This window comes from Emydura macquarii, unplaced genomic scaffold, assembly GCF_026122565.2.
Source record: "Emydura macquarii macquarii isolate MOO-44397 ecotype Brisbane River unplaced genomic scaffold, CSIRO-AGI_Emac_v2 contig_2636, whole genome shotgun sequence".
In the NCBI taxonomy this organism is placed as follows: domain Eukaryota; kingdom Metazoa; phylum Chordata; order Testudines; family Chelidae; genus Emydura; species Emydura macquarii.
This window is the reverse complement of record NW_027132773.1, coordinates 19973713-19989022: the sequence shown is the minus strand read 5'-3', so window position 1 is coordinate 19989022 and position 15310 is coordinate 19973713. Positions and strand designations below refer to the sequence as shown.

General features: G+C 39.4%; 1 protein-coding gene across 1 annotated transcript in view; it reads left to right on the top strand.

The window, feature by feature from the left end:
* The window catches only part of ASZ1 (ankyrin repeat, SAM and basic leucine zipper domain containing 1), an 89700-nt gene that overhangs the window by 13476 nt on the left and 60914 nt on the right, over positions 1 to 15310 (top strand). Inside the window, exons 3-4 of the mRNA XM_067563968.1 lie at positions 1341 to 1463; positions 8266 to 8377. Of these exons, the coding sequence (XP_067420069.1) occupies positions 1341 to 1463; positions 8266 to 8377 (235 nt within the window). The remainder of the gene's footprint in view (positions 1 to 1340; positions 1464 to 8265; positions 8378 to 15310) is intronic.

Genomic DNA, 15310 nt, shown 5'->3' with positions numbered 1-15310 from the left:
AAAAAACAGGCACTATTGTTGAGTGAGGGTACAGATGCGATGGTTTTGATAGTCCCTAGTATTACTGATCTTAACACCTCCCTAATTAGTTAATTTATTTCCACTTTTGAGGCGGCCGTGGTGGAAGGATGACCAGCTGCATCCTTTCGTCCTTATACCACCCCATTCACAAAAGTTTCAGCAACACTGGGGTTTGAGCATTCCCACTTCCTTCCTAATTCTTCTTGGGGAATGAAAATTACTTTTTGAGGAATTCTTCTCTTGCACCTTATTTTTAAAATATTTTTCTGAGGCACTTTTAAAATTTTATGTTGATCATCTTGTGTTTATCTCGAGCTTCTCCTGGACAGCCTCAAGACCTGACTGGAAAGTTCAGAAGGTGTAGCGTTTCTATTTGTCAGTGATATGTAGTAGCCAGACACAGAGCCTGGTTTGTGCTCTGGCTAGCTCCTCTCCAGGGTCAAAAATCTTAAATAGAGAAGTATCACAAGTCTCTTGCTAAGACACGAAGACTGACCAGTAAGAAACATGCACAAATGATGGTTTTAGAGAAGCAGAATTAAAGTTGGGTACCATTTTCCCTTGTGCATGGGAAATCATTAATTTAGAACCACAATACCAAGATGTGGTTCTAGATTAAAGATTTCCCATGCACAGTGGACAAACGTTATCCAACTGTAATTCTTCTTAAGTCTTGCTTTTCCCTCTAGAGACATTTAGTTTGGTAGTGTTCAACATTAAGGTAATTTGGTAGTACTAAACACTAAGGTAGTTTATGCTAAATCAAAAGCAGTCAGAAGGGGCTGGCATAGGAAAGTGCTAAAGTATGAAAACCCTAGCAACTAGCTAGGGTGGAATTACTTGCTCCTTTCACTGCTGCTAGATACTACCTATTTCCTGGGTGGTGATCTCCCACACACAGTCTAATTTATGAAACAAGACCAAAAAACTTTTTTCTGTGTGTGGGCATCTCTGAAGTGTTTGAGTGGAGAAGATAGATCTGGGAACAGCTGCTATAATGAATAACTGTGTGTTGCTAGCCTTTCTAAAACCTGTTTCTGCATCTCTGGGATCATGTTTGAAATGTTTTGGTGGTTTTGTTTGTTGGGTTAAGAATCAGGCTGCATGCTATTCAGTTGTTGAATTTGTTTCCAGAGTTCCAATGAGAGATGGAGTCTTTTAATCGATCAAAGGAGATAAAATATGGAGCAAAGAATTTTCTCTCCCTAGGAATAGATAGAAGTATGTTAGAGAAAACAGTTAAATATTTATGCTTACTGTATGTATTGTAGTTATAAAATACATATTTACCTTTGTAAATTTTTTTAACATCTTGACAGGTGTGAACGTAGAATCTAGTTTTCAGTTTGGATGGACCCCACTGATGTATGCTGCTAGTGTTGCTAATGTGGACTTAGTGCATATCCTACTGGACAGAGGTGCCAATGCAAGTTTTGATAAGGGTAAGATACTTGTGAATCAAATTAGCAGTTACAGTTGGATTCTGCCTAGATTTATCCTATTTGTCATCTCTTAAGTACTCAGGAAAAAAAAGAAAGGGTCACAAGTAGACTAGGCCCTAAACTTGGTTTCATGATGTGGAGACTGTAATCAAGATTGTAGAAAAATTTCAAAATAGTCTACCATGTTATCACTCACGAAAATTTGGGTTTTTTTAGGTCTTTGTTTACACAAGTCTTAATGTATTGTGCTCCCCTCAATTAGTTCTGTTGTAAACACAAGTTTAATTGTTTTGCTAAAATTGTGCTGACCTCAATTGCTGCCTTTTTCTTACGCTCCATAAGAAATGGAGTGAAGGGAAAATATTTTGCCTAAATTACAGGACACTGTTATGTAATCAAATAATTGAATTCCTTTATTAAATATGTATATTATGGCAATACAGCCTCTGTTGGGTTAAATGCTTTACAAATGTTGGAAGGCAGGGTCTCCTCCCCAGAGAGCTCTATAACTTCACTTTTGATAGAAATGCTCTCTTCTTCCTTCCAAAGATAATGATCCTACTATTTACATCACTTAATTTCTCTCACTTTCCAGCTGGCTAAATAGGCCAAAATGTCTATTCTCTGTTGTTTCCAAGTCCCACAGGAGTGGTGATCATCAGCTACAATGTAAATAAATATTGCATTAATTATGTTTTCACTTTTCTAAAAATGCAGCACAGTATTCCAGTAAACTGAAAGTTGTCAAATTTTAAATCCATGAAAGGGGAACAGTCCTCTTTTAAATCTTGTCAGTTTCAAAGAGAGAGCTCAAGCTCCTCTGCCAACTTTTGTGGTTTTGTAATTTCATTTGTCTATTTTTACTGTCTTTTTCCCCTTTCTTTCTTGCTCGTTGAAAGACCCACCTAAGTGAAAAGGGATACTGACTTGATTATGCAGGGAAAGTTGACTATACATACAGTGCTGTCAAATGCACAAAGTACTTTATTAAAAAATAGAGAGGGTATAATATCTTTGTTATAGTAATTATAGCTATTGCTTGCAATGAAAGCAGATAATTTGATAAAAGTATAATATTTAAGATGACAGTTTCCCTTCAACACTGCAGTGTTTTTTCAATATAGCTCTGCTATGTAAATTTGAGCCTTTGCCACATACTACAAAAGGCCTTAAATGCAGACCTGCACTATTGGGTAGGTCAGGTTTCCAAAAGCTTTATCAAGTAGGTTAGTGCCTCAGTGCCTTTTAGAAAGAAGTAGCACCAGAAAGACTGGGGGAATAGCGAAATGGAGCAGGAAAGATAGATAAGTGGAGAACAACAATTAAAAAAATGCTAAAGTCTCGATCTGTATTACCATTACCAGAGTAAATAGAAATATTGTAGAAAAATTGTACAGTACTGGTAAATATCTTGTAGGGAACATCTAAAAAATTGAATAATTAGTGGTGCAGAATATAAATTTGTTTTCTAAATTAATTTTGGAGATAACTTAAACCTTGATCATCCAAATTTCATATTACTCAAGATAAATTTATCTGGATATATGTTAACACATTTTCCCAAGTATATAGAAAAATTGATAACTACTGTGTACTCAGTGTTGGCTTTTTCTAAGAAACCGGCTCTAATCTGTTTTTCAGTAGCTTTGTTTACTAGTTAATTTGAAATCTTAGGGGACAGCATGTTTTCTTACCTTGATGGGTGTCAGAATTAAGATCTTTCTACATTGTAGAAGATTAGCAACCTGTTGCACACTTAGACTAACTTTTTTTGGCAGTAATGTATTTCAGCTATTACAGGGATGAAGAAAGTTTTCAAAAATATCCTCTGAGATGTGCATTTTATCTTGTTTTAAACCTAACTTCCTCTTTTAAGTAATTGAACTCAGATGAATTTCAATGAACTGCAGTAAAATGTCACTTGAATTGGAATTAGTGGGCAGATAATAGCAATCGTGTGCACTAACAGATGGTTGTAAGAGGTTTTTTGTAAAGAGGATAATCTATGCTTTGGTCTTTAAAAGGAAATAATTATAAAGTGCAATTTGAAAAGCTGCTCTAGCAATCATGTAGTTACATCATTTCAGTAAATAGACTAGTGTTATCCTGACCACAAGAATTTTTTTTAAAATACTCATTTTTACGCTGAAGAATACAATAACCTAATGATCTTTGCCAAAAATGCTGCTTAGCTTGGTATATATTTTGATTGTGTTTGGAGGCCAGATCCTGCTCTGCGTCAAGTCCTCTGTGCCACTCTGGTAGTACAAAGAGGACTTAAAGTTACATAGGGGAATTTCCAAGTGACACCAAGTGTATAAGTATCCCTATATCACGAACTCCTGCATCCCTCTCGGTGTAAGGGATGTGTTGGGAATGACTGGAACTTACTCATACCTTAGGGCATCTTCCAGCAGCTTAATGATGGGGTTTAGGAAGAAATGTCTTCTCTTGCCAGATTAGTCTATAATTCTCCACTTTAGAGTTTTTATACTTCTGAAATATCTGCTAGTAGTCACCTTTAGGGACAGAATACTGGGTTTAGAAGGATTACTGGTCTGATCCAGTATAGTAGTTCCTGTATTTCTGGTTATGCCATCTTGTATTGCTCTAAATAGTTTCTCTTTCTTTGGTATTAACTCTACAGCTATGGAAGATGCAATAACATTTCTTTTCCCCTTAACACTTGAGTTGTTGCCTAGCCAAATTACATGTTTTAGATCAATTTTGTCAAAACGATATCTACATGATATGTTTGTGGCCTATAGAGTTGGTCAAAAAGTAGGTATATTTTGCAAAAAATTGGAAAAAACTTCAATTTTCTTTGAAATTGTCATGAATTTTTTTTCATGAAATCTCATCTGTGAGGAAAAAACACTTTCACTTTTTTTTTTTTTTTTTGCTCTCACACTAAAAGTCTTTTCCTTACCCAAAAAAATACACAATTTTGAAATTCTTAATAAAAAAAGAGAACCTTTTTCCTTGAAATAAAAATTTTAATTTTAGTCAAAATGCCAGGTGGGGGACTAAATATTTTTTGATGAAAAAAAATTTCAACCAGCTGTACTTGCTGTCTGGCCCATTCAGGTTCTTCAGCACCTAAAATTTTACTTAATACTAATTGCTGAAATTCATAAAGTCTTGTGTATACAACTGCCAAAAATGGCTGAGAATTTAAAAATTGAATGGTAACAGACTGAATCCCAGTGATGATTGAACCTGGTGATATTCTAAACAAAAAGATCTCTTAGCCATGCTTGTAGCTGTTTCTATTGCTTCATACTGATTCAACAGACATTTTAGGCATCAGAGCGATGTTTGGGGTTATTGTGTGTTTTGGTTGTGTTTCTATGTCGGGTTGTGTTGATTTGGGGGCTGGAGGCGGAGGGTAGTAGTGGGAGATTTATACAAGTGGCAGCTGGACCAGGTAAACCAACATCTGTGTAGTCTCCCTCATACAATCAAGAAATTGCTGCATGAAAATTAGCTTTTAGAGTAAGGGTGGTGATGAGTTGAGTTATCTCTGATATTACAATGGCCTAAGATATCTGGCGTGGCATAGATACATAGCTGTACACTACACAGATGTAACTTATGAGGTCAAAATGGTTGAGAACTTAAAAATAGGATGGTAATAGACTGACACCCAGTGATGATAGAACCTGGTGATATTTTGAACAAAAATAGCTCTCAACCATGGTTGTAGCTGCTTCCATTGCTTCATGTTGACTCAACAGATACTTTAAGTGAGAGACTTTCGTGGAGTCTCATCATATAGATTGTAGCCCTAGCGATTGCAAAGGTAACCATCCAGTGGTGAACTGAGTATAAATTGATGCAGTGTTGTCTTCCTGAGCTTGCAGAAAGCTAAAAAATTAGCTTCCACAACTTCTATTCATTTGAGTATAAAGGCTAATGACGGTACTAAATACAAAAATTTGCGCTCTCATTGCCGATCTTAGTGGTATTACAGTGGTGCCCAAGGGGTATGTATGTGTTAATATGGATATGCATGGGGAAGAAGGGAGTTAGATGTCAGACAAAAGAGGATGGGAAAGGAAAAAAATCAAATGACAAAGATCCTAAAGTTAACCATATTTTCTGTGACTAAGGCTCATAGATGCTATGGTAATACAAATGATCATTTTCCCACTGAGTAATGCTGAATATGACAGAAAGGTACTGGATACACTTATTATAACTAAGTTTAATTACTACGTAAAGACCTTATTTTACCCTTGATCTTAGTGCAAACCTGTCATTTATGTCTGTGGGGGGTGGTGTGTAAATTCAGGGTATCCTGCGTTACATCTATAGACTATGTGTAGGCTATTCCTAGTATGAAATCATATTTCTAGGGCTGTCAAGTGATTAAAAAACTTAATCATGAGATTAAAAAAATTAATGGCAATTAATCAGTTTTAATTGCACTATTAAACAATAATAGGATACTATTTATTTAAATATTTTTGGATGTTTTCTATATTTTCAAATATAGTGATTTATTTTACAACACAATACAAAGTATAAAGCACTCACTTTATATTATCTTTTTACAATGCAAATATTTGTAAACAAAAGATAGTATTTCAATTCACCTCATACAAGTACTGTAATGCAATCTCTTTATCATGAAAGTTGAATATACAAATGTAGAATTATTATTACCTGACTCACTTCATCTGAGCAAACCCTTGTTTACAAGGGAAAGTGGATTTTCCCTCAGGGACTCGGCATGTGGCAGGGGAGGAGAGGTTGGTGTCAGAAGGCTGAGCTTGCCAGATCCCTGTTCTCTAACTTCTTGTGCTGATGACCCTTTTGGGCTTTAAAAAAAAATTGTGAGCCCCCTACCTTCAGCCCTGCTCAGGGCAGAGAGCCTTAGCCCCTCTCAGGGTATGGGGCTTGGAGCTTCAGCCTGTGGGTGTGGGACTCAGGGCTTCAGTCCCACCACTTCCAAAGTCTCTCTCCCCTCCGAAAGGTATGTGATTAACGTGTTAAAAAATTAAGGTGTTAAATTCGTTTTCAGTTAATCTCAAGTGTTATCTACAATTGACAACCCTAATATTTCCCCTTTATGTCACTTTTGCTTTATAAGTTATTTACATTAAAAATTCAGAGCTATGAAAATGATTTCTGACGTGCTAAAGGTGTGAATCCCACATTTTAAGCTTTTTGCATGAATAATTATCTTTCCTGTCAATTTGTCTTTAGTAAGTTGAGATGCTTTCATATATTCACAAGTCAGTCCCTTGCTCCTACCTCAATCTTTTTGCAATCTTCTGAAATCTTTGTTTGTCTAACTTTCTGGTAATGAGGTATCTAGAACTAAAAGTAGTATTCCATGTATGGTGGCACCTGAAACTGATCTGTTCTTTGATCTGCCATGATAGCTGTGTTTGATACACAAAAGTGTCTTGGCCTTTTTTGTAGCCACATTGCACTGAAACTTATCTAATTTTGTACCAACCATCAATCCAAGGTCTCTTTCAGCATAATTGCTGTCCAGGTTTCTCTTCCCTTTTGAATATTTGTATATCAGATCAGCATGTTTAATAAGCTAGAAACATTTTTTTAATGTTGTTAAATAACTACCCAACACTAATCTCTACAGTACACCTATAGCTGCGACCCCCCCACATTGATTTGTTTATCATTGTCCTTTGTTTAAAGTCCTTTTGCCAGCTTTCACTCCATGTGTCAGTGTTGGTATCCAATTTATATACACTTTGAATAAGATTTTTGTCAGCTGGCATATCAAATGCATTACTAAAATAAATATATTAATCAACTACATTATCTTTCTGCTCATGGAAGTTGAAAAATGACTTGTGGGAAACTTCATTTTGTGTAGTTACTTTGTTTCAAAATTAAATCTTTTCAAATACCTTTTTATAGAAGACAATTGTTCCTTTCCTTATACTTAAATTCACCTAAATGTCATTTGTGTTTGGTTCTTAGAAATCAAAAGGACTGAGGAAAGAGGCACTAAGTAAATTAATAAACCAGAGTTGGATGAATTGATAATGTGCATATAGGATTTTTTAAGAAAAGTTAAAAGTATAGTAAAATTTTACTAAAATGATGTTCTCCCGTTTCTAAGTAAAGATTTAAGAACAGCTGTGTTGGTGTCTTGTGTTTACCAATCCTTTTATAAAATATTCTGCAGAATATTTATTAAAATAAATGAACAAAACATATTTTGATGCATTAACCCTTATTTTTAAATTGTTCAATATACTAAAAACGTTTCAGTAACACTTAAAAAAAAAAAAAAAAAATCTGTTTATTACTCCCACTACTGCCATCCAATCTGCCCCTTCACCTTTGCTTCCAAGCTCCTTAGGTGCGCTATGCACGCATACTGCCTCATTCTTTACTTAACTCCCCCTCCTGTACTCAAATTGGTCTCTCTGTTATTATTGAATGGACCCAGGTTAAGAGCTGCTTCTCCATACTCATTCTCCCCTTTGTTTTAATTAATATGCCTAATTTTTTTTTTTTTTTTTAAACTTGGTCTTTGGTGTTTCCTACTCTCAATTATTACCTCATTGTCTTCCTCAGTGGCTTCTCCTTCCTCTTCTTGGGTGATTTCATCTGTCTTAGTGGCTTCATTTACCCTCACTGAGCTGAAAATTCCCAAATCTTTTAGTCGTTCCCAAAGATCAGATACTTTATCAAACTTGAGAACCAGTCTGAACTATTGTAAAGAGGTAGTTAATATTAAAATCCACTGCTTCGCATTGTTACATGGAGTACGTTATTTGTTGACATCACAATTCTCCAATTGTAATTTTCAATACAGATCAATATACTGTATTGATGGCTGCATGTACTGCACGTGCTTCAGAGGAGCAGATTTTGAAGTGTGTGGAACTACTTCTGTCAAGGAATGCCAATCCCAATGTTGCTTGCAGGTAAGAAAATATTTCATTTGGTAATCTTAAAATGTTAATGGAGATTTCATTAAAGATCACATGTTGTATAAAACTCAAGGAGCAGTCATGGGGAGGGTGCAGGTTCTGGAAATCTCCTTGCCCTAATAGGAGCAGGCTTGAAGTGAGGAAACTAGTAGGCTCTTTCTCCATTCTACCTGCATGATTTTTTCTAGACTTGGGGAAGCAATAAAAGAAGTGAGAGGTGTGAGCCATCACCAACACCTTGAGACAACATAATTTTTCTTTATTGGTGCCTCATTGATGTGTGATTCTCATGAAAATAGAGAGACAAAGCGGGTAAGGTAATATCTTTTATTAGAGCAACTTCTGCTGGTGAAGGAGATAAGCTTTTGAGCTACACAGAACTGACCTGAAGAAGAGGTCTGGTGTCTCTTTCACCAACAGAAGTTGGTCCAATAAAAAATACTAACTCATCCACCTTGCCTCTCTGATATCCTGGGACAAACGCTTCTACAGAAGCATTGCTGATAATGTGCCATTTCTTCGTTGTCTGACTCGTGCTGTTACTATTACTCTGTCTGACATACACGATTACTCTGTTTCTGTGTTGTTGTCCATTTGGGTTGTCGTGAGCAGCTGGCATGCTGGCTTTATCATGTAACAATATTGACCAGTGGGATTCATGAAAAAAATCTCATCGATTATTTGAATGTATGCAGCTATTTTAAATTTTTTACAAGGTAATATAAACTGAGGATAAAGAAAATTACAAATTTGTTATACTATGGGTTTTGCATTTGTATCACATTTAATAATAAAATTAACTGAAAGAGTAACTTATTTCCTGGCCTTCTCTTTCCTTTGTTGGGGATTTTTTCTAATTCTTTATATTACTTTTTGTCATATGCAGTAACATTAGCTAAATAAAAGCTACAATTTTATATAAAATAATATGAACAACATTAAAAGTTTTAGCAATGTCAAGCACTCATGTTAGGAAATGCCAGAATTAAAATAGCAATTTGGGTCCCTGGTATGTATGCACAATGATACTGTCTTCAATTTCATGATCATATTGTATTTTTTCCACTGGATCCCACCCTCATTCAGTGCACAAGATGGATCTGCTGTGTGCACGAATCAGGATTTTGTAGTCTATAGGGCTCTTGCTTCATTTTGTTGAAGAAGTTGGAAGGTATGTGGTGAATGAGGCAGGAGAATGCAGAAACAGGACAGTTTCAATATTAAGGTTATATGAAGGCTTCCTTGGAGAATTCTATCCCTGCGTCTGCCACAGAATTCCTATATGATGCTAGGCAAGTCACTTAAACCAAACTTTCCACAGGTGTGCAATTGTGTGTTCTTCAAATAGTGTCCCTATGGGTGCTCCATTGTAGGTACATGTGCATCCCATGTGCCTCAGATTAGAGATTTTAGGTAGCAGTGCCCCACATGCACCCCATGCAGCCTCATGTTCTGCACTATAACTCTATAGAAATGCGCAGACAAACTGCCCTCAGTTCCTTCTCGTCTGCCTTAGCAGTGTCCAAGTTGAGATTACCTCAACTGTATTTTTCTCTTATCTACTATTTAGTGTTCGTACTTAGTGTTAACTTTGTATTAGTTGTTCTAGTAATTCTATACAATTAAAAGTTTATATTTGCACGCATGCATGCACACGCAGAGTTTTTAGTATAAGGACCATTGTACTGCATTTTTCCCTTCTCTCAGGGAAACTTAAACGCTGGGAGGGCATGCCCAGTTTTGAGTGCTGCCTTTCATGTCAGGAGGCAATCCCGGTGAGTGACAGGAGCGCCCATCCGTTGCCTTGGAGAGTCACATGTTTCCCAAAAGTGTAATTTCTGCCTGGCATTAAAATCAAGATCCAGAAAGAACTGGGTGCTTAAGCTTTGTCTCATGATAGAGAGTTCGCTTGGATCAGCTTATGACCCTGACCAGACGAGCCCCCTGTACAACAGTCTCTGAGCAAGTCAATTGCCTTGACCTTCTTGGTGCAGCACTCCCTTAGAGCATCGAAGAGGAAATCTCTGGAATCCTCTCTAAAGGATTCTAGGAAGCAGGCTTCGAGCCCTCTGTGTAGAGAATCTACCTCAAAGAGACAGTCTCTGGTTCAGGCAACTGCTTTGGCACTTTCTGGTCTCCGACTCGGAACCCACGAGGCTGTAGGTTCCTTAGGTACTCTGAGCACCAGAAAGCCCAAGGACTCTAAGGGTTCCAGCTCTGGAAGATCGGTACCATCTGGAGATCAGAGCGGCAGGGAGAAGACCAGCTCTTCTAAATCAGTACAAACACTCTTAACAGCCCATGTACCCAGCACTTTGGCATTTGTTGCAGCACAATTCCTGCACATGACCACCCCCCACCCATTCGGTGCTAACAGTCAACCCACGACCTGATCTTATTAGGGTATAACTAGGTAATCGGCTGTGCCTTTGGCTCCCATATCATATGGGAAATGAAACTGACCATGGGAAACTAAACTTAACTGACCATGGGAAACGAAACTTACCAGCAACCAGGAAACTAAACTTATTGCAAGTGTCCCCCGGCCAATCCGGTGCTGGCACAAAGCCCATAGCCCATCCCTTGACCAATCAGTTAACCCTTCATGTCCCATTTAGCCCATAAAAGGGGGTCTTTCCCAAGCCCCCACTGAGAGCCTCATCGATACCAACCAGCCTGATCAACTGGTCCCGACTCTCCCGCTCCCGTGTCGTCTCCTTCCCCCTCCCCCCCCCCCCCGCGCGAATCGTCTTTTTGCCGGCCGAATTCGAGTCATGCTGTGGGTTCTAGCCTGTATGGTGAGGAGTTAACTATCAGTCTGTATTCTACAGCTACGTTATCTGTTTAACATTCCTTCGTATCAGTCTGTGTCTAGCAGTTAACTGCCCGTTTGTGTCTTGCAGTTAACTGTCTGTGTGAAATCTCTGTGTGTCTGTACAAAATCTTTCTGTCTTGCAGTTAACCATCTGTGTAGTATAGTGGTGAGTGTCCCTGCTTGCCACGTGGGAGACCAGAGTTTGATTCCCGGACAGGGAGCCACTGTCTGTTTTAAAATTAGTTTGGGTTTTTATAGTTAGTTGTCTTTTTAATACTTTCTTATATCAATTTATGTTTTGTGGTTAATTGTTTTTTATATCCTATTATATTAGTCTATACTTTATAGTTAATTGTTTGTTTAGATGGGTATAACTAATTAAAAATCTACACTACTCCTGTTTTCATAATAAAATTAATTTATTCCCTAACTGACTTATTATTGACTCTGGGGGATCGCTAACCTGTCGGAACAGCATTGCAAAAGACCAGACCAACACCTGCTGGTCACTAATTGGTGTACATAAAACCTTCGGTGTCGTCAACTGCCTCTCCCTCAGTTACTTCTGTCCAGGATGCCTGCTTGGTATCGACTGCTGTTTCAGTACTGCAAGACTTTCGATTTTCTCGGGATCTGGCAGTAGCAGACACAACTGAATCTCCTTTGTTCAGTACCATCTCATTCTCATTGCTGAGCACTTCATGATCTCCAGACATTCGCTTGATTCTAAGGCCTCTGTAGGTTCTCTGCCTATCTCTGCAGGTACCCAACCCATACCAAGTGATGATGATGTTGAGGAAGTCAATGAGGATTTCTCATCAGTCTCTCAGATTTCCATCCAGGCTTTTCTTTCCATTATCAGGAGATCATCTTTCCTAAGACCGCCAGTGAGTCAGAGCAACCCTGTGAGAGACTTCCTCATGCTCCATCCCACTGATATGGACACCGTTGCATGCCTCCACCTATGCCATATGCACCTCATTGGCTATACTGGGGCTCTTGGAAGTCTTACTGACAGCAATTTTCCAGGGCCCCCTAGTGTTTCTCACCAGGGGGACAGGCAATCCCCACAAGCCTTTCTCTGATCCATAGGAAGATATCTTTCAGGAACAAGAAGCAAGGTAGACAAAGAGGTCTCTCCAACAACTAATATCTTCCTCATCTCCAAATGAAGCTATTATGCCTCCTATAGCATCTCTGACTGATAATTTAAAACAGTTCCAAGACCTTATTAAGAGGATAGAGAACTCCATGCACATTTTCTGCTTGAAGAGGTTAAGGAACCATAACATAAACTGCTTGACATCCTGCATACAGCATCATCAGCCCATATCGCACTACCTATTAATGAGTCTCTGCTAGACACTGCAAAAATAATTTGACATACCCTGGCAACAATACCACCTACCTGTAAGAGGATGGACAAAAAATTGTTCCCTGTAAGGACTTGGAATTTTTATATTTGCATCCCTCCCCTAATGCCCTTTGATCAATGCTATAAGCCAGTGATTCTCAAACTTATTTGATTGCACCCCCTCCCCATTCTTTGTATCTGTAGTAGTTTATGCCCTCTCCTGCCACACAAGTAAATAACCAATACAAAAAGAAAATGCAGCTCTCAATGCCGTATTGTTTTCAATATTTAGTGAGTCAACCAGAGCCATTTAAGTGTATGGTTATCCTACCATGCCACCCTTACTTCTGCTCTGGTGGTGGCGCTGCCTTCAGAGCTGGACTCCTAGCCAGCAGCCTCCGCTCTCTGCTCTGCCTTCAGAGCTGGGTAGTCAGAGAGCAGCGGTTGCTGACTGGATGCCCAGCTTCGAAGGCAGTGCCGCCACCACCAGCAGCAGTGCAGAAATAAGGGTGGCATATTGAACAGCTGCCAGCATCTAAGGTGGATGCCCTGTCCCCCTTCATTCATAGGGTTATTCATAGTTATGGATAAAATATACACAGTAAGATTTTTTTTTCCGCTTCTAAAGCTTCCCAAGAATACATTCTGCCCCCCCCACCCTCCAGTTTGAGAACCTTTGCTGTAAATGAATGTGAAGACAGCACCACGCTAAATTGACACTGTATGACACAGACCTAAAGTGGCTTGACTTCTTGGTCATAAGTCATATTTATCAGCTACTCTACAATTTAGGATTGCCAGCTACCAAGGCCTCATGGCAAAATACATCCATATTTACTATTCAAAGTTTAATTTCTTTATTGAGCATCTTCCACCAGAGCAGAGAACAGTTTCAGGTGATCATTGCAGAGGGTCAACTGCTGGCCCGAACATCACAGCAAGTCTCTCTGGCTGTATCAGTGGGATCCACTTGTTCTATCTCCATGACAGTAGTCATGAGGAGGGTCTGTCTTCAGCTCTTGGGGTTTCCAAGAGAAATCCAAAATATCATTGAGGACTTTCCTTTTGATGGAACAAAGCTGTTTGTGGAAAAGACTGACGAGTCTCTGCATACCTTAAGACACCAGGGCCACCTTACATTCTCTGGTAAATGTTATACCCCTCCTCAAAAAAGAAAGTTTTAAGTGCCAGACAATGTAGATATCTCATTCTGCTCAGTTTCCTGCCTCCTGGAGGCCTTACAAACCCTAGCGTAAGAGAGAGTCTCTTCTGGAATCGCTATCTACTTCTTAGGAATCAGTCTCTCAGCCCACAACTTTGAAACACCAATTTTGACGGTGTGGTCAAGGTGCTGAGTTACAATCCGCATGTCTCCCTCACTTTGGAGACCACATTTCTCACTTCTGCTGGGCTTGGGAACATATTACAGAAAGTAGGTTTTGAAGATCATTTCAACAGGATACTCCATCCACTTTACTTCCCTCATGCCATCCTGTCCCCTTTCTCTGTCTCTCTTCAGGGACCCCTTTCATGAACACATGCTGTGACAGGAAATAGATTTCCTGCTGAGCCTTGGGTACTATTGAACCAGTTACGACACAACACATAGGAAGGGGTTTTTTCCAGGTATTTCCTGGTTCCAAAAAAAAGTGGTGGATGGAGACCCATTCTAGATCTAAGATTATTCTACAGATTTGTAAAGACTCAGAAGGTTAAGATGATAACTCTTGTAGCAGTAATTCCATCATTGGATCACGGGGATTGGTTCTCGACCCTTCACCTACAAGACACTTTCTTATGGTAATTCAGACCTCGCACAGAAGCTTTCTGTTCTTCACTCTGGGTCAAGAGTGCTTACTGAACCTCATAAGAACAGTCTTGGAAGGAGGCCACACCCACTCACTTGGCAGAGGTAGCCCCCGCTCGGGGAAGCAAACAGTCTAGCACCCCAGGTGGGGCAGCAAACAGTCCAAAGGCCCCAGGCAGGGCAGGGGAAGGGGGACACAGGACCACCTGACTCCACTGCATGCCAGCCCAGGTCCCTAGCCATGACAGAGGGGTACACCACAGAGTCAGCGGGGTACGTCACAGAGTCAGCAGGGTCCCAACCGCAACATGCTGACTCAGTCCAGCTCCCCAGTCCCCGGACTGTGGGGGGGCCCCTTCCCTGGGCTACTTCCTTCCCCCTGTCCCTCGGGTATCTGATGTCCAGTTGCCCTCGTCAGGGTAGGTGCCATGGGGCAGTATTTTTTCCATCATTTTTCATTGAGGTGGAGAGTAAGGAGATTGGTCGATAATTGACGGGATCTTCAGCAAGTTTAACCTGGCTTGAGAAGTGCGTTAACTACTACTTTGCACTGTTCTTTTGGCACTTCCCCAGTATTGCGCACTTTTGTAAAAAGTGCTGCAAGCCATAATTTTCCTTGCTCTCCCTTGTTTTTAAGGAATTATGGAGGGATTCCCTATGCCCCCGCAGCCTTATGATTTTTTGTCACTGCCAAGGCTTGGTTAACTTCTTCAAAAGTATATGTGGCAGAAAACTCAGACTCCTCACTGCACTGAGAAAATAATTTCTGGAGTTTTGTTTTTATATCTGTGATGGATTTTATCTGTAGGCATCTTGCTATTTTTAAGGAACTGCGAAGCAGCAACGTTTGCTGTGACTTTTAATGGTCTCTTTGGTTGGTTGAGCTGCTCCGAGATGGCGCAATATGGCCTATGCCTTTTGACTTGAGTGATTGAAGTCAAGATTTTCCAC